Here is a 15557-nt window from a genome sequence, read left to right on the forward strand (position 1 = left end):
TTTTTGAAATAGAGTCTGTTTATTCCACCATCTCTGATGGCTCTTTAAGACTGGTCAATATTCCTGACTTTGTATTCAGGTCAGTTACAGGCTTATTGGGATGCATTAAACAGATTTAGAATGTAAGTTTAGAAATTGGTATGTACAACAGAATACTGATAGGGTATCACTAGTGAGGGATTTTATTCTCTTGCACATGTCATAGACCAATGACTTGAAAATGAAGCTCTGAAGGCAAGATGTTAGTGAATGAATCTTTACAAATGATCATGATGATTATTCTATTCTGTTTTATAACTATATAAACTTTTTATAACTATATTTTAAAAAATCATTTTGCTCTGGGGGGAGACCCAGAGGGCCCCTGTAGGATAGATGCTTTATGTATACACCTAGTTTCTAGAAATGGGACATAAAGCAATGAAATAATCTGTTTATTGTCATCCAAGGAGTTAGTGGTAGAGTAAACAGCAAAAATGAAAGCTGCAGCCTTCATGACCTTCCTTTAACAGGCCAACCACAGGACTGTTTTCTTTTAAATTACTTTTGGCAGCTTATAAAGCAAAGAAACACTTGAGGGTTCCTCTAGAGCAAGTTTGCCCAACCCACGATCCATGGGATGCATGTGGCCCAGGATGGCTTTGCATGCAGCAGCCCAACAGGAATTTGTAAACTTTCTTAAAACATTATGAGATTGTTTTGCAATTTTTAAAAAACTCATCAGCTGTCATTAGTGGTAGTATATTTTACGTGTGGCTCAAGACAGTTCTTCTTCTAATGTGGCCTAGGGAAGCCAAAAGATTGGACACCCCTGCTCTAGAGAGACTCCTGAAGCTACAGGGCAGCCCTAGGGTGTCTTCAAAACTTTCGGCCCCCTGGTCCTTTGGAAGCATGTGTGTGTTTACACTTGGTAAATTGTGTCTTGTCACCATGTGACAGTAAAATCTCTGTTGCGTTCTTTTCCATTTTTACCTTGTCCATTCCAAGGACTGAACATTTTATTTTTCTGTGGTACATTGTGAACATCCAAGATTTTTAGTGGAAATAAATGGTAACAGCTGTTTTTTGTGTATAAAATATAATCATGAACCTTAACCTTGAGATGATCTATCCACATTTTTCCAGGTGTGGAAATGGCTTGACTGGAAAAGCTCGTTTTGGTAATCATTTCAGCACAGAACAACATTGAGCTGTTTGCTGTTAACTTTCTCTTCAAAAAGAGGAAGAGTTTCTATTGGTATTTCTTTATTCTAATATTTCCTTTTAACATGACTTTTCCTATGTAAACTGTATCCACAATAAAGCTTTTCTTCTTTGAGCATTAAAAAAAATTTTTTTAGAGACAGAGTCTTGCTCTGTTGTGCAGGCTAGAGTGCACTGGCACAATTATAGCTCACTGCAGCCCCAAACTGTGTGTGCATATTCATACACACAGACACACATCTTAAGATGTTGTTTCCTTTCCTGCTTTATTTTTGTTTATAGCACTTACTACTCTAATATACTACACTAGTCCCTGCTTATCTGCATGGGATATTTTCCAAGACCCAAGACTGCCAGTAGATTCCTGAAACTATCCATAGTCCTGAATCCTGTATATACTGTGTTTTTTTCTATACATACCTATGATGAAGTTTAATTTGTAAATTAGGCACAGTAAGAGATTAACAATAACTAATAAAAATTAGAACAGTTATAATAATATACTATACTAAAAGTTATAGGAATGGGGTCTCTCTCTATCTCTGTCTCAAAATATCTCATTGTATGTAATATTTTTGGACCACAGGTAAGTGAAACCATGGAAAGCAAAACCATGGATAAGGATGGGCTGCTGTTTATGTTTTACTTCTTTTGCTTTTTAATTGTTTTCTCTAACTAGAATGTAAATTGTATGAAAGCAGGGAGTTTGTTTTGTGCACTGCTGTATTCGTAGACTCGTGCCTAGAACATAGTAGGTGCTCAATGAATGCTTCTGAATGAATAATGTAAGTTGCAAGTTGTATTAATTTGGCCCCTGATTTGAATATAATATTCAATTTGTATTGAATATAAATACAAAGTGTAGAGTTTTATCTTATAGGATTATTTTATATTTTAAGAGGAGTTAAATCATATTATTTAAGATGAGGATTTCTGTATCCACCAAAAATCTCAGAATTTATGATAGAAATATGTAGTTTCTGGGAACTTATACAGTTACTCCAGCAATACAGTGCTATTATCACATTCAAAGAATTTTGAAATCCTCTGCTAAATATCACTTAAGAAGTTGTTGAAGATATAAAGGCAATTTTTTTTAATTTAATGCGAGTTATCTACTGACTCACTCAAAGAAATTTTCAACCCTAAGTGACATTACCCTGTGTGATTCTGTATTTTATTCATCAGATTTAGCAGAAAGTGACTTTTTGTTGTTTTAAAAAGTATTCTGGCTAATATTTGCTGATATAGAGACTATTATAAAGAATATGCTGGAAAATCCGAGGTGATTCCTCTGAAGTAGTGTCAGCATTCATTTGGATATATAGATGCTGCCATGTTTGTTTTTTTGTTAAATAATATTATCTTACAAATATACTATTTTTCTTTAAAATTTCAAGTATCTGAAGTACTTACTTTTTTTTCTTTAAAATTAATGGACTCCTATTTGTTTAAGCAATATTAAGATGATATAATGGAACCTACAACTTGACTAGCCATTTTATAAATTAGGACTTTCAAAACCAAAACTGTAATGCCAAACTTCTTGTAGTATTCTCTCCAGGACAAGAAACACACAAATAAAAAGTGATGCAGTCAGTAAATATCATATACAGACTTGTTTGAAAGCTATCATTAGACTAATGTAATCCATAAGTTATGTTTTTGTGCAAGATTGACATATTTTCATATCGTTTTTTATTTTAGAGCATTGGGGAGTCAGCAATGTCCGTTGTGTTAAATCAGCTGCTGCCCATGATTAAGCCTGTAACCCAGAGAACCAATGAGGACTACAGCCCTGAGGAACTGCTGATCCTTCTCATATATATTTATTCTGTCACTGGAGAGCTCACAGTAGATAAAGACCTGTGTGAAGCAGAAGAAAAAGTCAAGAAAGCATTGGCTCAGGTCTTCTGTGAGGAATCTGAATTGTCACCTTTGCTGCAAAAAATTACGGGTGAGTGTCTAACAAAGATATGGGACACAAACATCACTGATACACGAAACAGGTTTCAAAATAAATACTGTTTTGGGAAGAGGAGGTAGCCATCTTCACTGGAGTTGTTTGGAATTTCATGAGGCCTGATGAATGCTAGCCAGCCTATAGCAACAGTCCCCAACATTTTTGGCACCAAGGGCAGCCATCAGGGGACAGGGATGGAGGTGCATGGTTTCATGATGAAACCGTTCCACCTCACATCATCGGGCATTAGTTACAGTCTCAAGGAGCATGCAACCTAGATCCCTCATGTGTGCAGTTCACAGTAGGGTTCACACTCCTATGAGAATCGAATGCTGCCGCTGATCTGACAGAAGGCAGAGCTCAGGCAGTAATGCTTGCTTGCCCACTGCACACCTCCTGCTGTGCCCAGTTCCTAACAGGCCATGGACAGGTACCTGTCTGCAGCCCGGAGTTAGGGACCCCTGGCCTATAGGATTAGAGGTTTCCACTGCAGTATTTTTCTGCGATGGTATGGTAGTGACATGGCCTCTCTTCTAATTGCTTGTCTAATTAATACTCCTTAGAGCCTAGACCTTGTTAAAATAGCAAAATACAGAGCGTATTATCTGTAAGGAAAAATAAAAGGTAGTACATCCTATTCAAAGAGTTTCCTATTGATATATTCTCTGTGAGATTGTCATTTCAAACTTTAAAAACTGTTTCTTTGAGATGTTACACAATATTATAGGACTGGAAATTGCCATTTTCAGTAGTGTTTTTTATATATATATATAAAAAATACATATATTCTAATTTCCAATGTATATATACCTGTGTGTGTATGTATATATATACACACCTGTATATATATGTCCAGTATATATATCTATGTGTATATATAATATATATCATATATAAGTCCATGTATATACATGTATATGTATATATACACATGCACACACACACACACGTGTGTATATATAACATATATACTTATATACACACACATATATACACACATATATTACATATGTGGGTGTGTATTTTTTTTTTAATTAAATAGAGATGGGGTCTCACTATGTTGCCCAGGCTGATCTCAAACTCCTGGGCTCAAGCGATCCTCTCTCCTTGGCCTCTCAAAGTGCAGAGATTACAACTGTCAACCACCATGCCCAGCCTTATATTTTGACTTTTCTTATTTTATTTTGAATTTGAATTAATTGGTATTATCCAGAATAATACCTAAACATCCCAGTAAAGTAGGTTCTGCTAATTTTAGGGACATATAATTAAACATCATAAAATCTAACTACCTTCACTTCCAATAATAACTGCAATATAACTCATGAAGGCATTCATGTTATTTTGTATCAAATTCAATATTATTATTTATATTTTTTGTAAAGCTAATTTCCATGAGTATGGATTGAGCCTGTCTATCTGAAAGTAAGAAGTTATTAAAAGTTCTATGTGAAATGCGAGTACTTTAAAAATGTACCACATTTCCATTCATTTGCTGGTGTGTGTGTGTGTGTGTGTGTGTGTGTGTGTGTTTAGGTATATGAAGACTTCTTCATTCAGAAAGTTGCAGCTGAGGCAGCTTATATTATCCTCCATCTTTTCCTCTTGTCCTCTGTTGGGCCTCTCTGGGAGGAGTGTCCAGACTTCTCAGGAGCAGGATGTGCAGCTGTAAACCTTAGTCTCTCATGCATGTGAACTTTACTTTGTGCCCACTGTTGACCTTTCTTATGGTTGGTTATAGAAAATGAAACCCTGTCAAGATGGAAATTGAATGAACTTTCCACAGAAATGAAACATTTTCTTGCTTAGTATAAAACCTAAAACCTAAATCCATTTCAGGCCAACTTAAAATCCATTTAAGAAAAACTTAAAGCCATTTCATTAAGTATAACACTATATGTGATAGCGTGTGTTTGGCCATCAATAAATATCAACTTAGAAAGTTTTAATATGATATACAGTGCTTGGAAGAGTGCTGGGATTCAAAGTAGGCTTGAATGCTAGGAGAATTTAATTAAAAGTTATTCCTAAGAAGCATAATTTTGGAAACAGATAACGAGATGACATGTTTTAACCAAGGTTATTTGGATAGCTTTTTTAAACATTTATATGTTGCTATGGTACTTTTGGAACTGAAATCATGCTGTAAGAATATTCATTTGATATTCACTCAAGGTGTTCATTGGCCCAGCACTTCATTTTTTAATTAGTTTCTCTATTTATGGTTGCTTAGGATATTGCATGTTCTTGCTTTTAAAATACTTCTGTGCATTCATACTAATATTAGGAAAATTTGTATATTCAGAAGTTAAAGATTAAAAATTAAGAATATGTGGAAATTTTGGCATATTTTTAAGTTTTAGAGACATCTTATAATACTAAGTACACATTGCAGCTTAGATTAACTTTGGATATACACTTTAAACAGGGTAAAGAAGATGTCAAATAAATTTGACATATTCAAACTTACCACTGGAACACACACACACACATTTTTTCAGCCTTTGTGAAGACCAATAGGACTTTATTTCTGAAGATAGACTTACTTGGTCAGTATAGACATACATCTTACTAAGTATGTTGAGAAATCAAAAATGTACTAAAAAGAAGCATTTGTGTTTTCAGTTACTGCTGAAATGATTATTGATTTACATCTCAGGATAAAAAGCATAGTATTGGGGCAGTGGTGACTCTGACTCGGTCTTGTAGAATAGGAAAGGATATCCCAGTACATATTGGAAAACTGAATTGCCTTCCAAATGTGCTTTGTATGTGCTAGAACTAGGTTAGCCTGGCTTTTACAGCAAACTTGACTACAGTTTGCTGTTGGAAAGTTGGCATAAGGTTTGCACTCATGTTATTCTGATGTACAGTTTTGGCTTTCTTCTTACTGAATGGCAAAATTTATTGTATGCCTCATGCACATTTTGTGGTTGATGAAAATTTGGTTAAAAAGAATTATTGAAAATAAGGAATCGATTAACAATTGAATAGCAATTCTACTTTTTATATAGTGCTTTAGTTTTATAGGTTTGGATAATCCTAAAAGACACATTTCTGAACACCAGTTCCAAGTGTTGATATCTGAAAGATCAAAATCCCTAAAGCCTAAGTTCCTAACATCTAAAATCCTGAAAATCACAAACACAGGGTAGTTGAATAATGTTTGGTGGAACCATTTTCTTGTTATTGTCTTTATTTGGAAATTAAGTATGTTTTAAGAAAATGTGCATGGTTGTCAAGTTGACAAGGGGTGGTGGACTTGTGGACTTAATTTTACTTGTCAACTTGACTGTATTAAAGAATACCTAGAAATCTGGTAAGACATTATTTTGGGTGTGTCTGTGAAGGTGTTTCAGAGGAAATGAGTGTGTGAGCCTGAGTGGATTTGGTGGGGAAGATCAACCCTTGGTGTTGGTGGGCAGCATCCAAACAGCTGGGGCCGGGATAGAACTATAATAATACAGAAAGCAAATTGGTCTTTCTCTGAGAGCTGGGACAGACTTTTCTTTTGCTGCCTTAGACATCAGAACTCCAGGCTTGCTGGACTTTAGACTCCAGAACTTACATCACTGATCCCCAGAATCCTGAGGCTTCTTCAGCCTGAGCCATGTTACCAACATCCAGTATAAATTGGAGGTATAAAATGTGTAGAGACTTTCAAAGAGTTCTAACTGATTTAATGTTTTTTTTTTTCAAATTTGACTCCACAAATCTACATTATCACGACACTGACTTTGTGTGTAAGCATTGTACATGTATATAAAAACATTGAAACTTCCTCAATAAATGAAGAGGTGTCCTTTTCATACATCTGCACTTGTGAAAGACAAAATTTCTCAAAATCTTGGCTCTTGTGAGTGGTGACTCGTGTGTTTTGTTTTGTTTTTTTCCTGTCTCAGTCATCTTGGTTTTTGATCAATCTTGTCAAAAGACATAGGTTGTTCATCATAGTAATTCAGATGATTGCAGTTACATAAAGCTGGGTGCACACAATTACCAATTAGAGGGATATATGTATACATTTCGCTTTTTGACCCTATTTCTCTATAAATGTACTTCCTCTCATCTTAACTGTTATACCCCTGTGACTGTCATTAGTATACCTGAGTGTTTATGCTTACAAAAATATAGATTATCATTGGCTGTTTTATTTTGTAAAGTGGCTTATGGAGTGTTCTGTCATGTTGTTTATCAAATAAATCACCCTTAAAAAATGTAAATATCTTTAAAGATTAAAAAATTTTTTTTTTTTTTAATTTTATTTTATTATCATTATACTTTAAGTTTAGGGTACATGTGCACAATGTGCAGGTTAGTTACATATGTATACATGTGCCATGCTGCTGTGCTGTACCCATTAACTCGTCATTTAGCATTAGGTATATCTCCTAAAGCTATCCCTCCCCCCTCCCCCCACCCCACAACAGTCCCCAGAGTGTGATGTTCCCCTTCCTGTGTCCATGTGTTCTCATTGTTCAATTCCCACCTATGAGTGAGAATATGCGGTGTTTGGTTTTTTGTTCTTGCAATAGTTTACTGAGAATCATGATTTCCAGTTTCATCCATGTCCCTACAAAGTACATGAACTCATCATTTTTTATGGCTGCATAGTATTCCATGGTGTATATGTGCCACATTTTCTTAATCCAGTCTATCATTGTTGGACATTTGGATTGGTTCCAAGTCTTTGCTATTGTGAATAGTGCTGCAATAAACATACATGTGCATGTGTCTTTATAGCAGCATGACTTATAGTCCTTTGGGTATATACCCAGTAATGGGATGGCTGGGTCAAATGGTATTTCTAGTTCTAGATCCCTGAGGAATCGCCACACCGACTTCCACAAGGGTTGAACTAGTTTACAGTCCCACCAACAATGTAAAAGTATTCCTATTTCTCCACATCCTCTCCAGCACTTGTTGTTTCCTGACTTTTTAATGATCGCCATTCTAACTGGTGTGAGATGGTATCTCATTGTGGTTTTGATTTGCATTTCTCTGATGGCCAGTGATGGTGAGCATTTTTTCACGTGTTTTTTGGCTGCATAAATGTCTTCTTTTGAGAAGTGTCTGCTCATGTCCTTCGCCCACTTTTTGATGGGGTTGTTTGTTTTTTTCTTGTAAATTTGTTTGAGTTCATTGTAGATTCTGGATATTAGCCCTTTGTCAGATGAGTAGGTTGCGAAAATTTTCTCCCATTTTGTAGGTTGCCTGTTGACTGTGATGGTAGTTTCTTTTGCTGTGCAGAAGCTCTTTAGTTTAATTAGATCCCATTTGTCAATTTTGGCTTTTGTTGCCATTGCTTTTGGTGTTTTAGACATGAAGTCCTTGCCCATGCCTATGTCCTGAATGGTATTGCCTAGGTTTTCTTCTAGGGTTTTTATGGTTTGAGGACTAACGTTTAAGTCTTTAATCCATCTGGAATTAATTTTTGTATAAGGTGTAAGGAAGGGATCCAGTTTCAGCTTTCTACATATGGCTAGCCAGTTTTCCCAGCACCATTTGTTAAATAGGGAATCCTTTCCCCATTGCTTGTTTTTCTCAGGTTTGTCAAAGATCAGATAGTTGTAGATATGTGGCGTTATTTTTTAGGGCTCTGTTCTGTTCCATTGATCTATATCTCTGTTTTGGTACCAGTACCATGCTGTTTTGGTTACTGTAGCCTTGTAGTATAGTTTGAAGTCAGGTAGCATGATGCCTCCAGCTTTGTTCTTTTGGCTTAGGATTGACTTGGCGATGCGGGCTCTTTTTTGGTTCCATATGAACTTTAAAGTAGTTTTTTCCAATTCTCTGAAGAAAGTCATTGGTAGCTTGATGGGGATGGCATTGAATCTATAAATTACCTTGGGCAGTATGGCCATTTTCATGATATTGATTCTTCCTACCCATGAGCATGGAATGTTCTTCCATTTGTTTGTATCCTCTTTTATTTCCTTGAGCAGTGGTTTGTAGTTCTCCTTGAAGAGGTCCTTCATGTCCTTTGTAAGTTGGATTCCTAGGTATTTTATTCTCTTCGAAGCAATTGTGAATGGGAGTTCACTTATGTTTTGGCTCTCTGTCTGTTATTGGTGTATAAGAATGCTTGTGATTTTTGTACATTGATTTTGTATCCTGAGACTTTGCTGAAGTTGCTTATCAGCTTCAGGAGATTTTGGGCTGAGACAGTGGGGTTTTCTAGACATTCAATCATGTCATCTGCAAACAGGGACAATTTGACTTCCTCTTTTCCAAATTGAATGCCCTTTATTTCCTTCTCCTGCCTGATTGCCCTGGCCAGAACTTCCAACACTATGTTGAATAGGAGTGGTGAGAGAGGGCATCCCTGTCTTGTGCCAGTTTTCAAAGGGGATGCTTCCAGTTTTTGCCCATTCAGTATGATATTGGCTGTGGGTTTGTCATAGACAGCTCTTATTATTTTGAGATACGTCCCATCAATACGTAATTTATTGAGAGTTTTTAGCATGAAGGGTTGTTGAATTTTGTCAAAGGCCTTTTCTGCATCTATTGAGATAATCATGTGGCTTTTGTCTTTGGTTCTGTTTATATGCTGGATTACATTTATTGATTTGCGTATATTGAACCAGCCTTGCATCCCAGGGATGAAGCCCAGTTGATCATGGTGAATAAGCTTTTTGGTGTGCTGCTGGATTCGGTTTGCCAGTATTTTATTGAGGATTTTTGCATCAATGTTCATCAAGGATATTGGTCTAAAATTCTCTTTTTTGGTTGTGTCTCTGCCCGGCTTTGGTATCAGGATGATGCTGCCCTCATAAAATGAGTTAAGGAGGATTCCCTCTTTTTCTGTTGATTAGAATAGTTTCAGAAGGAATGGTACCAGTTCCTCCTGGATTATGCTTTTAGGATTGCAATGGTTAGGATTTCAGCTTTAGGGGTTCTGATCTTTTAGTATTTCAACATTAAGGATTAGGGAGTTCAGGACTGCATCTTTTGGGTATATGATTGGCTACCCTGCATTACCATCTTAACTGTTGATAGGATCAAGAAAGTAACCATTTTTGTATACTAAAAATTTAAGTGTGCTAACATCACCCAACTGATAAACAGTAGAGCCTGGAATTGAGCCCAGGTATTCTGGATCTGTAGCCCATGTCTTTAAACATGGTATTCTAAACCTGCCACAACCTCACCTCTGGTAACCATTTCATGTATTATATTCTGTAACTCATGTTTGCTTACATATATCATTTTATGCCGTGCATGCTCAGCCATCCCATTATGTTCTTGTTTTCTGAACAGAGAATTAATATTCTGGTTAATATGTTAGATATTGCCTAGGCTTTTTAATCTGTCTATATTAGCTACTTATAGATCTTGCCATACCTCCCTATTTTTATGAATGTATCCTCTTTAGTTTCTGCATTGTTATAAAGAAATTAAAGTATCACTTCAAGCCATTGAAATCTATTGGTTGCCCAGCTTTCTAAAAGAAGGCTAGGAAACTTAAATTTTGTTTATTTCAATAATATCTCTTGACAGTGATTGCCCTGTGGATTACAATTTATATTTTCTTTTATCTGTTAAATATGTAGTTTACTTTTGACAGTTTCTTTAATTTCTCTATATTCTTCCCTTGTATGGAAAGGCAATACAAATCTCTGACAAAATGAAGCAAAACAAAACAAAAATTTAAGCATACTCAATGGCAGCATACTCTTTTACTTTTATTCTGTTCACTTTTTAATAGATACTTTTGAGGAGATTTCTAGCGTGGTGGGCAAAAATTCACTTTTCTACTCACACAAAATAACAAGGGTTGGCTCTCTGCTTTTCAAGGGTAGGGAGCTGTAAAAAGAAAATTGGTACAGCCAAGTATGTTGATTAGTGTTATGCTTTCTCAGTCATGCTAAGTTCTAAGAGAGTATCAGTTTCAACATACGTTAGTGTTTGCATGGCAGTCAGAAGAGAAAACAAGGAAAACGATTTGAATTTTCTTCAGAGAACGAAATCAAAACACTATTTTTAAAGATCTGTGTAAACTTGGAATGTCATCATATAGAGAGGTATATCAAAAAAAGCATAGTGTTTGGATGTAGAAATTCTTGATTTGAAAGTCTGGGCTCTGCTGTTTTTCAGCAGTGAGTGTTAGTGGGCAAATCATCCATCCTTGAACCTTGATATAAACATAACTGCCCTATTGACCATTCTTGATTTTGCTGAGAATAAAATGATGTTATGTGTGTTAACTAATGTTTGGTCCATCTAGTATTATAGATAGGCTATTTTTCTCCCACCACCATTATGATTTTGATAGCATCTAGCTGTCATATAGGGTAGTGCTTCCTCACCCTTTTCTCATCATGTGCATAGACAATGAGAATGTTTGCATAGTAGATTGAGGTAAGTGGACGAGACTCTTATGATCAAAGGCAACCAGCCCTGGGGGCCCTGGCCAGTCTAGGTCCTACCCAGTTGACCTGTGGACTGAGGTGAAGCAGCAGCTTGGCACACCTCTGACCTATTAGGAGCAAACCAATGCTTTAGGGTATATCGGTCAGAAGGCTCTGAATCAGGAAACAAAGGAAAACAAGACTTTAATATTACTTTTTGACACAAAAAACTACTTTGGAAAAATTTGTTTTGCTAAACATGTTTTGTTATTACTCATTGATTTACTCATATTATTACTCATTGATTTTCCCTGTTATTTCTATAGTATCTTTAAAGTCCAGGTCAACAAGGGCTAGATCTGTTTAGGCTTAGTGTAATGCTAGAGAATGAATAACTCGAAGTATCTAAAAATGCAGTGGTTCATGATAGAGGCATGATAATACCCTAAGAACTGTAATTTACATTTATCAAACTCTTATTTTACTGTTGATAATTTGGGACTATCAGTTACTATATCTTTATATGCATTAGGATACCCAGTTGTATACAATGAAAAATTTACCATATTAGCATAACATCTGGGATTTATTTTTCTAAGCAAGAAGTCCAGACAGAATTCATGCTCTTTCTGACTTCCTCCTTCACTGTCCTAGGTGTGGTTTTTATCATCATGGTCATGTGCTGGATGCTTCCCCTCCAGGGAGAAGTGTCCATGCTTTGGGCAAGAAGTGAGGAAGGATGAAGGTAAAAGGCATATGCTAGCCAAATCTGTCCTTTTTTTATTAGGAAAACAATAGCTTTCTTGAAAGCCCCACTCAGAAGACTTCATCCTTGGCTAGATCTGGGTTTCATGGCAGCCTCTGACTGCAAGAGAATCTGATGAGTGTATATTTTAACTGGGTGTATATTTGTCATAAACAAAGTAAGGCTTCTGTTAGAAGATAGAAGGTGAAAATGTACATCAGGTAGGAAACTTGTATTTGCTACAATTACAGACTTCTCTAACAGAGGAAATTCTAAGGCAAGATACTGTGAGTTGGAGTGATGCCCAGTGTTTTAATATTACAGTTATAATATTAAAATTTTTTACAGTATATACTGAAATAATGATCTATTGTGTGCTGGACTTATAAACATTCTCAGATTGTCAATATTTATTGACCACATTTATGTACCTAGCATTAGTCTAAGCTCTCTAGCATTGAAACCCTGGGACAGTGGTAATAGAATGTAGAGGCTCTGAGCACAGGATTTGGAGTCAAGTGGATCTGGGTTCTGGTTTTGACTCTGACTCTTAGTAGTTGTGTGCTGATTTCCATAAACTTGCATGTCTAATAAATGTAGCCAAAATATCTGAATTCAAGTGAAATGTATCTGTAATACGAACTTCTCTTTGGGAGAATTTGTTTGCAGATACACTACTAGTTTTTCAAACATGGTTTGGGACAGAAAATATGGTATTGTGTCTAAATCTGGAAATGGTAGAGTTAGTTTTCATTGTGTTTTCAGGTTTTCCGTGGCAATTCTTTCCTTTAATCCATCAAAGTATACTTTTTGGGAGTTTTATAGATGTCTGGGTTTTTATGGTAGGTAAAAGGAGTCATAAGGCATAATATTATTGTGTTTTATTGATGGAAATGTTCTCAACAATTATCTAGTCTGTTCGCTTTGCTCATGAGGACAACAAGGTTAATTGAGGCCACAAAAGGTTATTTGACTTGCCTCAAATCACCAGTCATAGCCTGTTCAATGAGGGGATAGGACTAGGGTTTGTGTCTCCCAATTCCCAGTCCAGAATTCCTTTTACTAGACCAGTGATTCCCAACCTTTGGCTTACGGATCCCTGGGAAAACATAAGACTTAGTGCAAAGGTTCACTGCTTCATGTGTGCTTTATGTATCATCCATGAACTAAATATTACTCTCGCATATAAATATACAAATATTTGTAGATACAGTTGTGATTTATAGAAGATAAATTTATTTAAAGATAGTGCTGAGGTTACATAATTTTTTCCCATTTTTCAATTAACAGATATCAAAAGCATAATTATATTGTGTCTTCATACTTTAAAAATGGTTGAAACCATGGGTTAGCACAGGAATCTCAAACTCAGGTATTTACAGAGGCTAGCAAGAAATATAAATAAGTAAAGTAGGTTAGGTTTTGGGGAAACAACAGTGAAAATGCAATGATAAATGGCAGGGATGTATAGTCTTACTAAAAGGGGCAATAGGGAGTGGTGGAGACTGTGTCAAACTGGAGATCCTTTTTCTTTTTGAGATGAAGTCTCGCTCTGTTGCCAGGCTGGAGTGCAGTGGTACGATCTTGGCTCACTGCAACCTCTCTCTCCCAGGTTCCAGCGATTCTCCTGCCTCAGCCTCCCGAGTAGCTGAGACTACAGGCACGTACCACCATGCCCAGCTAATTTTTTATATTTTTTGTACAGATGGGGTTTCACCATGTTGGCCAGGATGGTCTCGATCTCTGATCTCTTGACCTTGTGATCCGCCTACCTCGGCCTCCCAAAGTGCTGGGGTTATAGGCGTGAGCCACCACGCCTGGCCTGAGATCCTCTTATTTTTGCCGGGGCAGCATGAGTCTGGTATTGCCATCTCTCAAGAAACCAGGAATCTGGATTTTTAAAAATTTGAAATCACCAAAGTTTAAGAAATTGGTTTATTTTCCAAAACATTACATGAGTCAAAGAAATCTCATTGGTGGACAGAATTCAGCTTGTGGACTTAACAATTTCCAGTCTTTATTCTAGAGCCCCGGCCTTAGGCATTGGTTACAGAGGAATGCTTTTGAATCTCTAACTCTAGAAATTATTAGAAATCTAAAAGATCTCCAGATGGATAAAATGATGCCCTGTACTTTTATCAGAAAGCAAGGGAAAGTACCCAATGATCTCCTTTTTTGATTACTTTTAACTAAAACAAAAAAATTACATTTGTTTACATTTTAATCTGGCTTAAGTTTACTAGTGATGTAGAATAGGTTTTTTTTTTTTTTCAAATAGATTCTATAAAGTTACCATTTAAGTGGAAGTAGGCTTCTCATAGAACTCTGTCTATTGAACAGAAAAGGCTGAGAGGCAGTTTTGGGTTAAATACAAGGCAGACATCTCTGGAAACTACAGCCAGCTAGAACGTCTGATTTACTCCATGAGAAGAGCTTCCCAGCATGAGGAACTGACACTGGGCCTTCTGCATTGGTAGGAATTGCACTAATTGAGTTCTAGGACTTTAAGAAACTAGAATGTGAAAAGTAAGTTTTATGGAAAAGTGTGAGGCTCTCCTCCTGTTCTGTCAAGATGGTATGTTTTCTAGCTACATCTGTATCTGTGCTTCCTTTGCTATTTAATTCCCAAAACTTTGACATAAAATAATGGTATAGAGATTCCTGTTACTCGAATTGGAATAATCAAAAGCTTCACATTTATTTGCATAAAATGTATAAATTACCTTTGTAGTGAACCATGCTTTTTAAAAATTATCATCAACTTTTTAAAAATTTTGATTTTAGTTCTTCTGTAAATTTTTTCTTCTCTATTTTTCTCACCTATTCATTACCTTGTTTAAGTTCAACCATGTATAACAAATGAGGAAAGACAGGTCTGGTTTAAAAAGCACTGTTTTTTTTTAAATTTTATTTTATTGTGATAAGAACAATTAACATGAGATCTACCCTCTTAGCAAGTTTTAAAGTGTACAATACAGTATTGTTAACCATAGGCACCATGTTGCACAGCGGAATAAGTAGAATAAGTTCTACTCTTTCACCTTACGTAACTGAAACTTTATGCCCATTGATTAGCAAGCAACTCCCCAGTTCCCCTCACCCCAGCCCTGGGTAACCATCATTTCACTCTTTGATTCTATGAATTTGCCTATACCTCGTATAAATGGACTCACACAGTATGTGCCCGTCTGTGACTGGCTCATTTCACTTACTGTAATGTCCTCAAGATTCATCCATGTTGTCACATATTACAGAATTTTCTTCTTTTTTAAGGTTGAATAAATAGTCCATTGTT

The 15557-nt window shown here is 36.1% G+C and overlaps 1 protein-coding gene across 4 annotated transcripts in view; it reads left to right on the top strand.

The window, feature by feature from the left end:
* The window catches only part of SCFD2 (sec1 family domain containing 2), a 500604-nt gene that overhangs the window by 218076 nt on the left and 266971 nt on the right, over window positions 1-15557 (top strand). For all 4 annotated transcript variants that reach the window (XM_063722535.1, XM_009239998.4, XM_054553177.2 and 1 more), the window contains 1 exon segment: window positions 2911-3160. In XM_063722535.1, the coding sequence (XP_063578605.1) occupies window positions 2911-3160 (250 nt within the window).

The sequence above is a fragment of the Pongo abelii genome, chromosome 3 (assembly GCF_028885655.2).
Source record: "Pongo abelii isolate AG06213 chromosome 3, NHGRI_mPonAbe1-v2.0_pri, whole genome shotgun sequence".
Lineage (NCBI taxonomy): Eukaryota > Metazoa > Chordata > Mammalia > Primates > Hominidae > Pongo > Pongo abelii.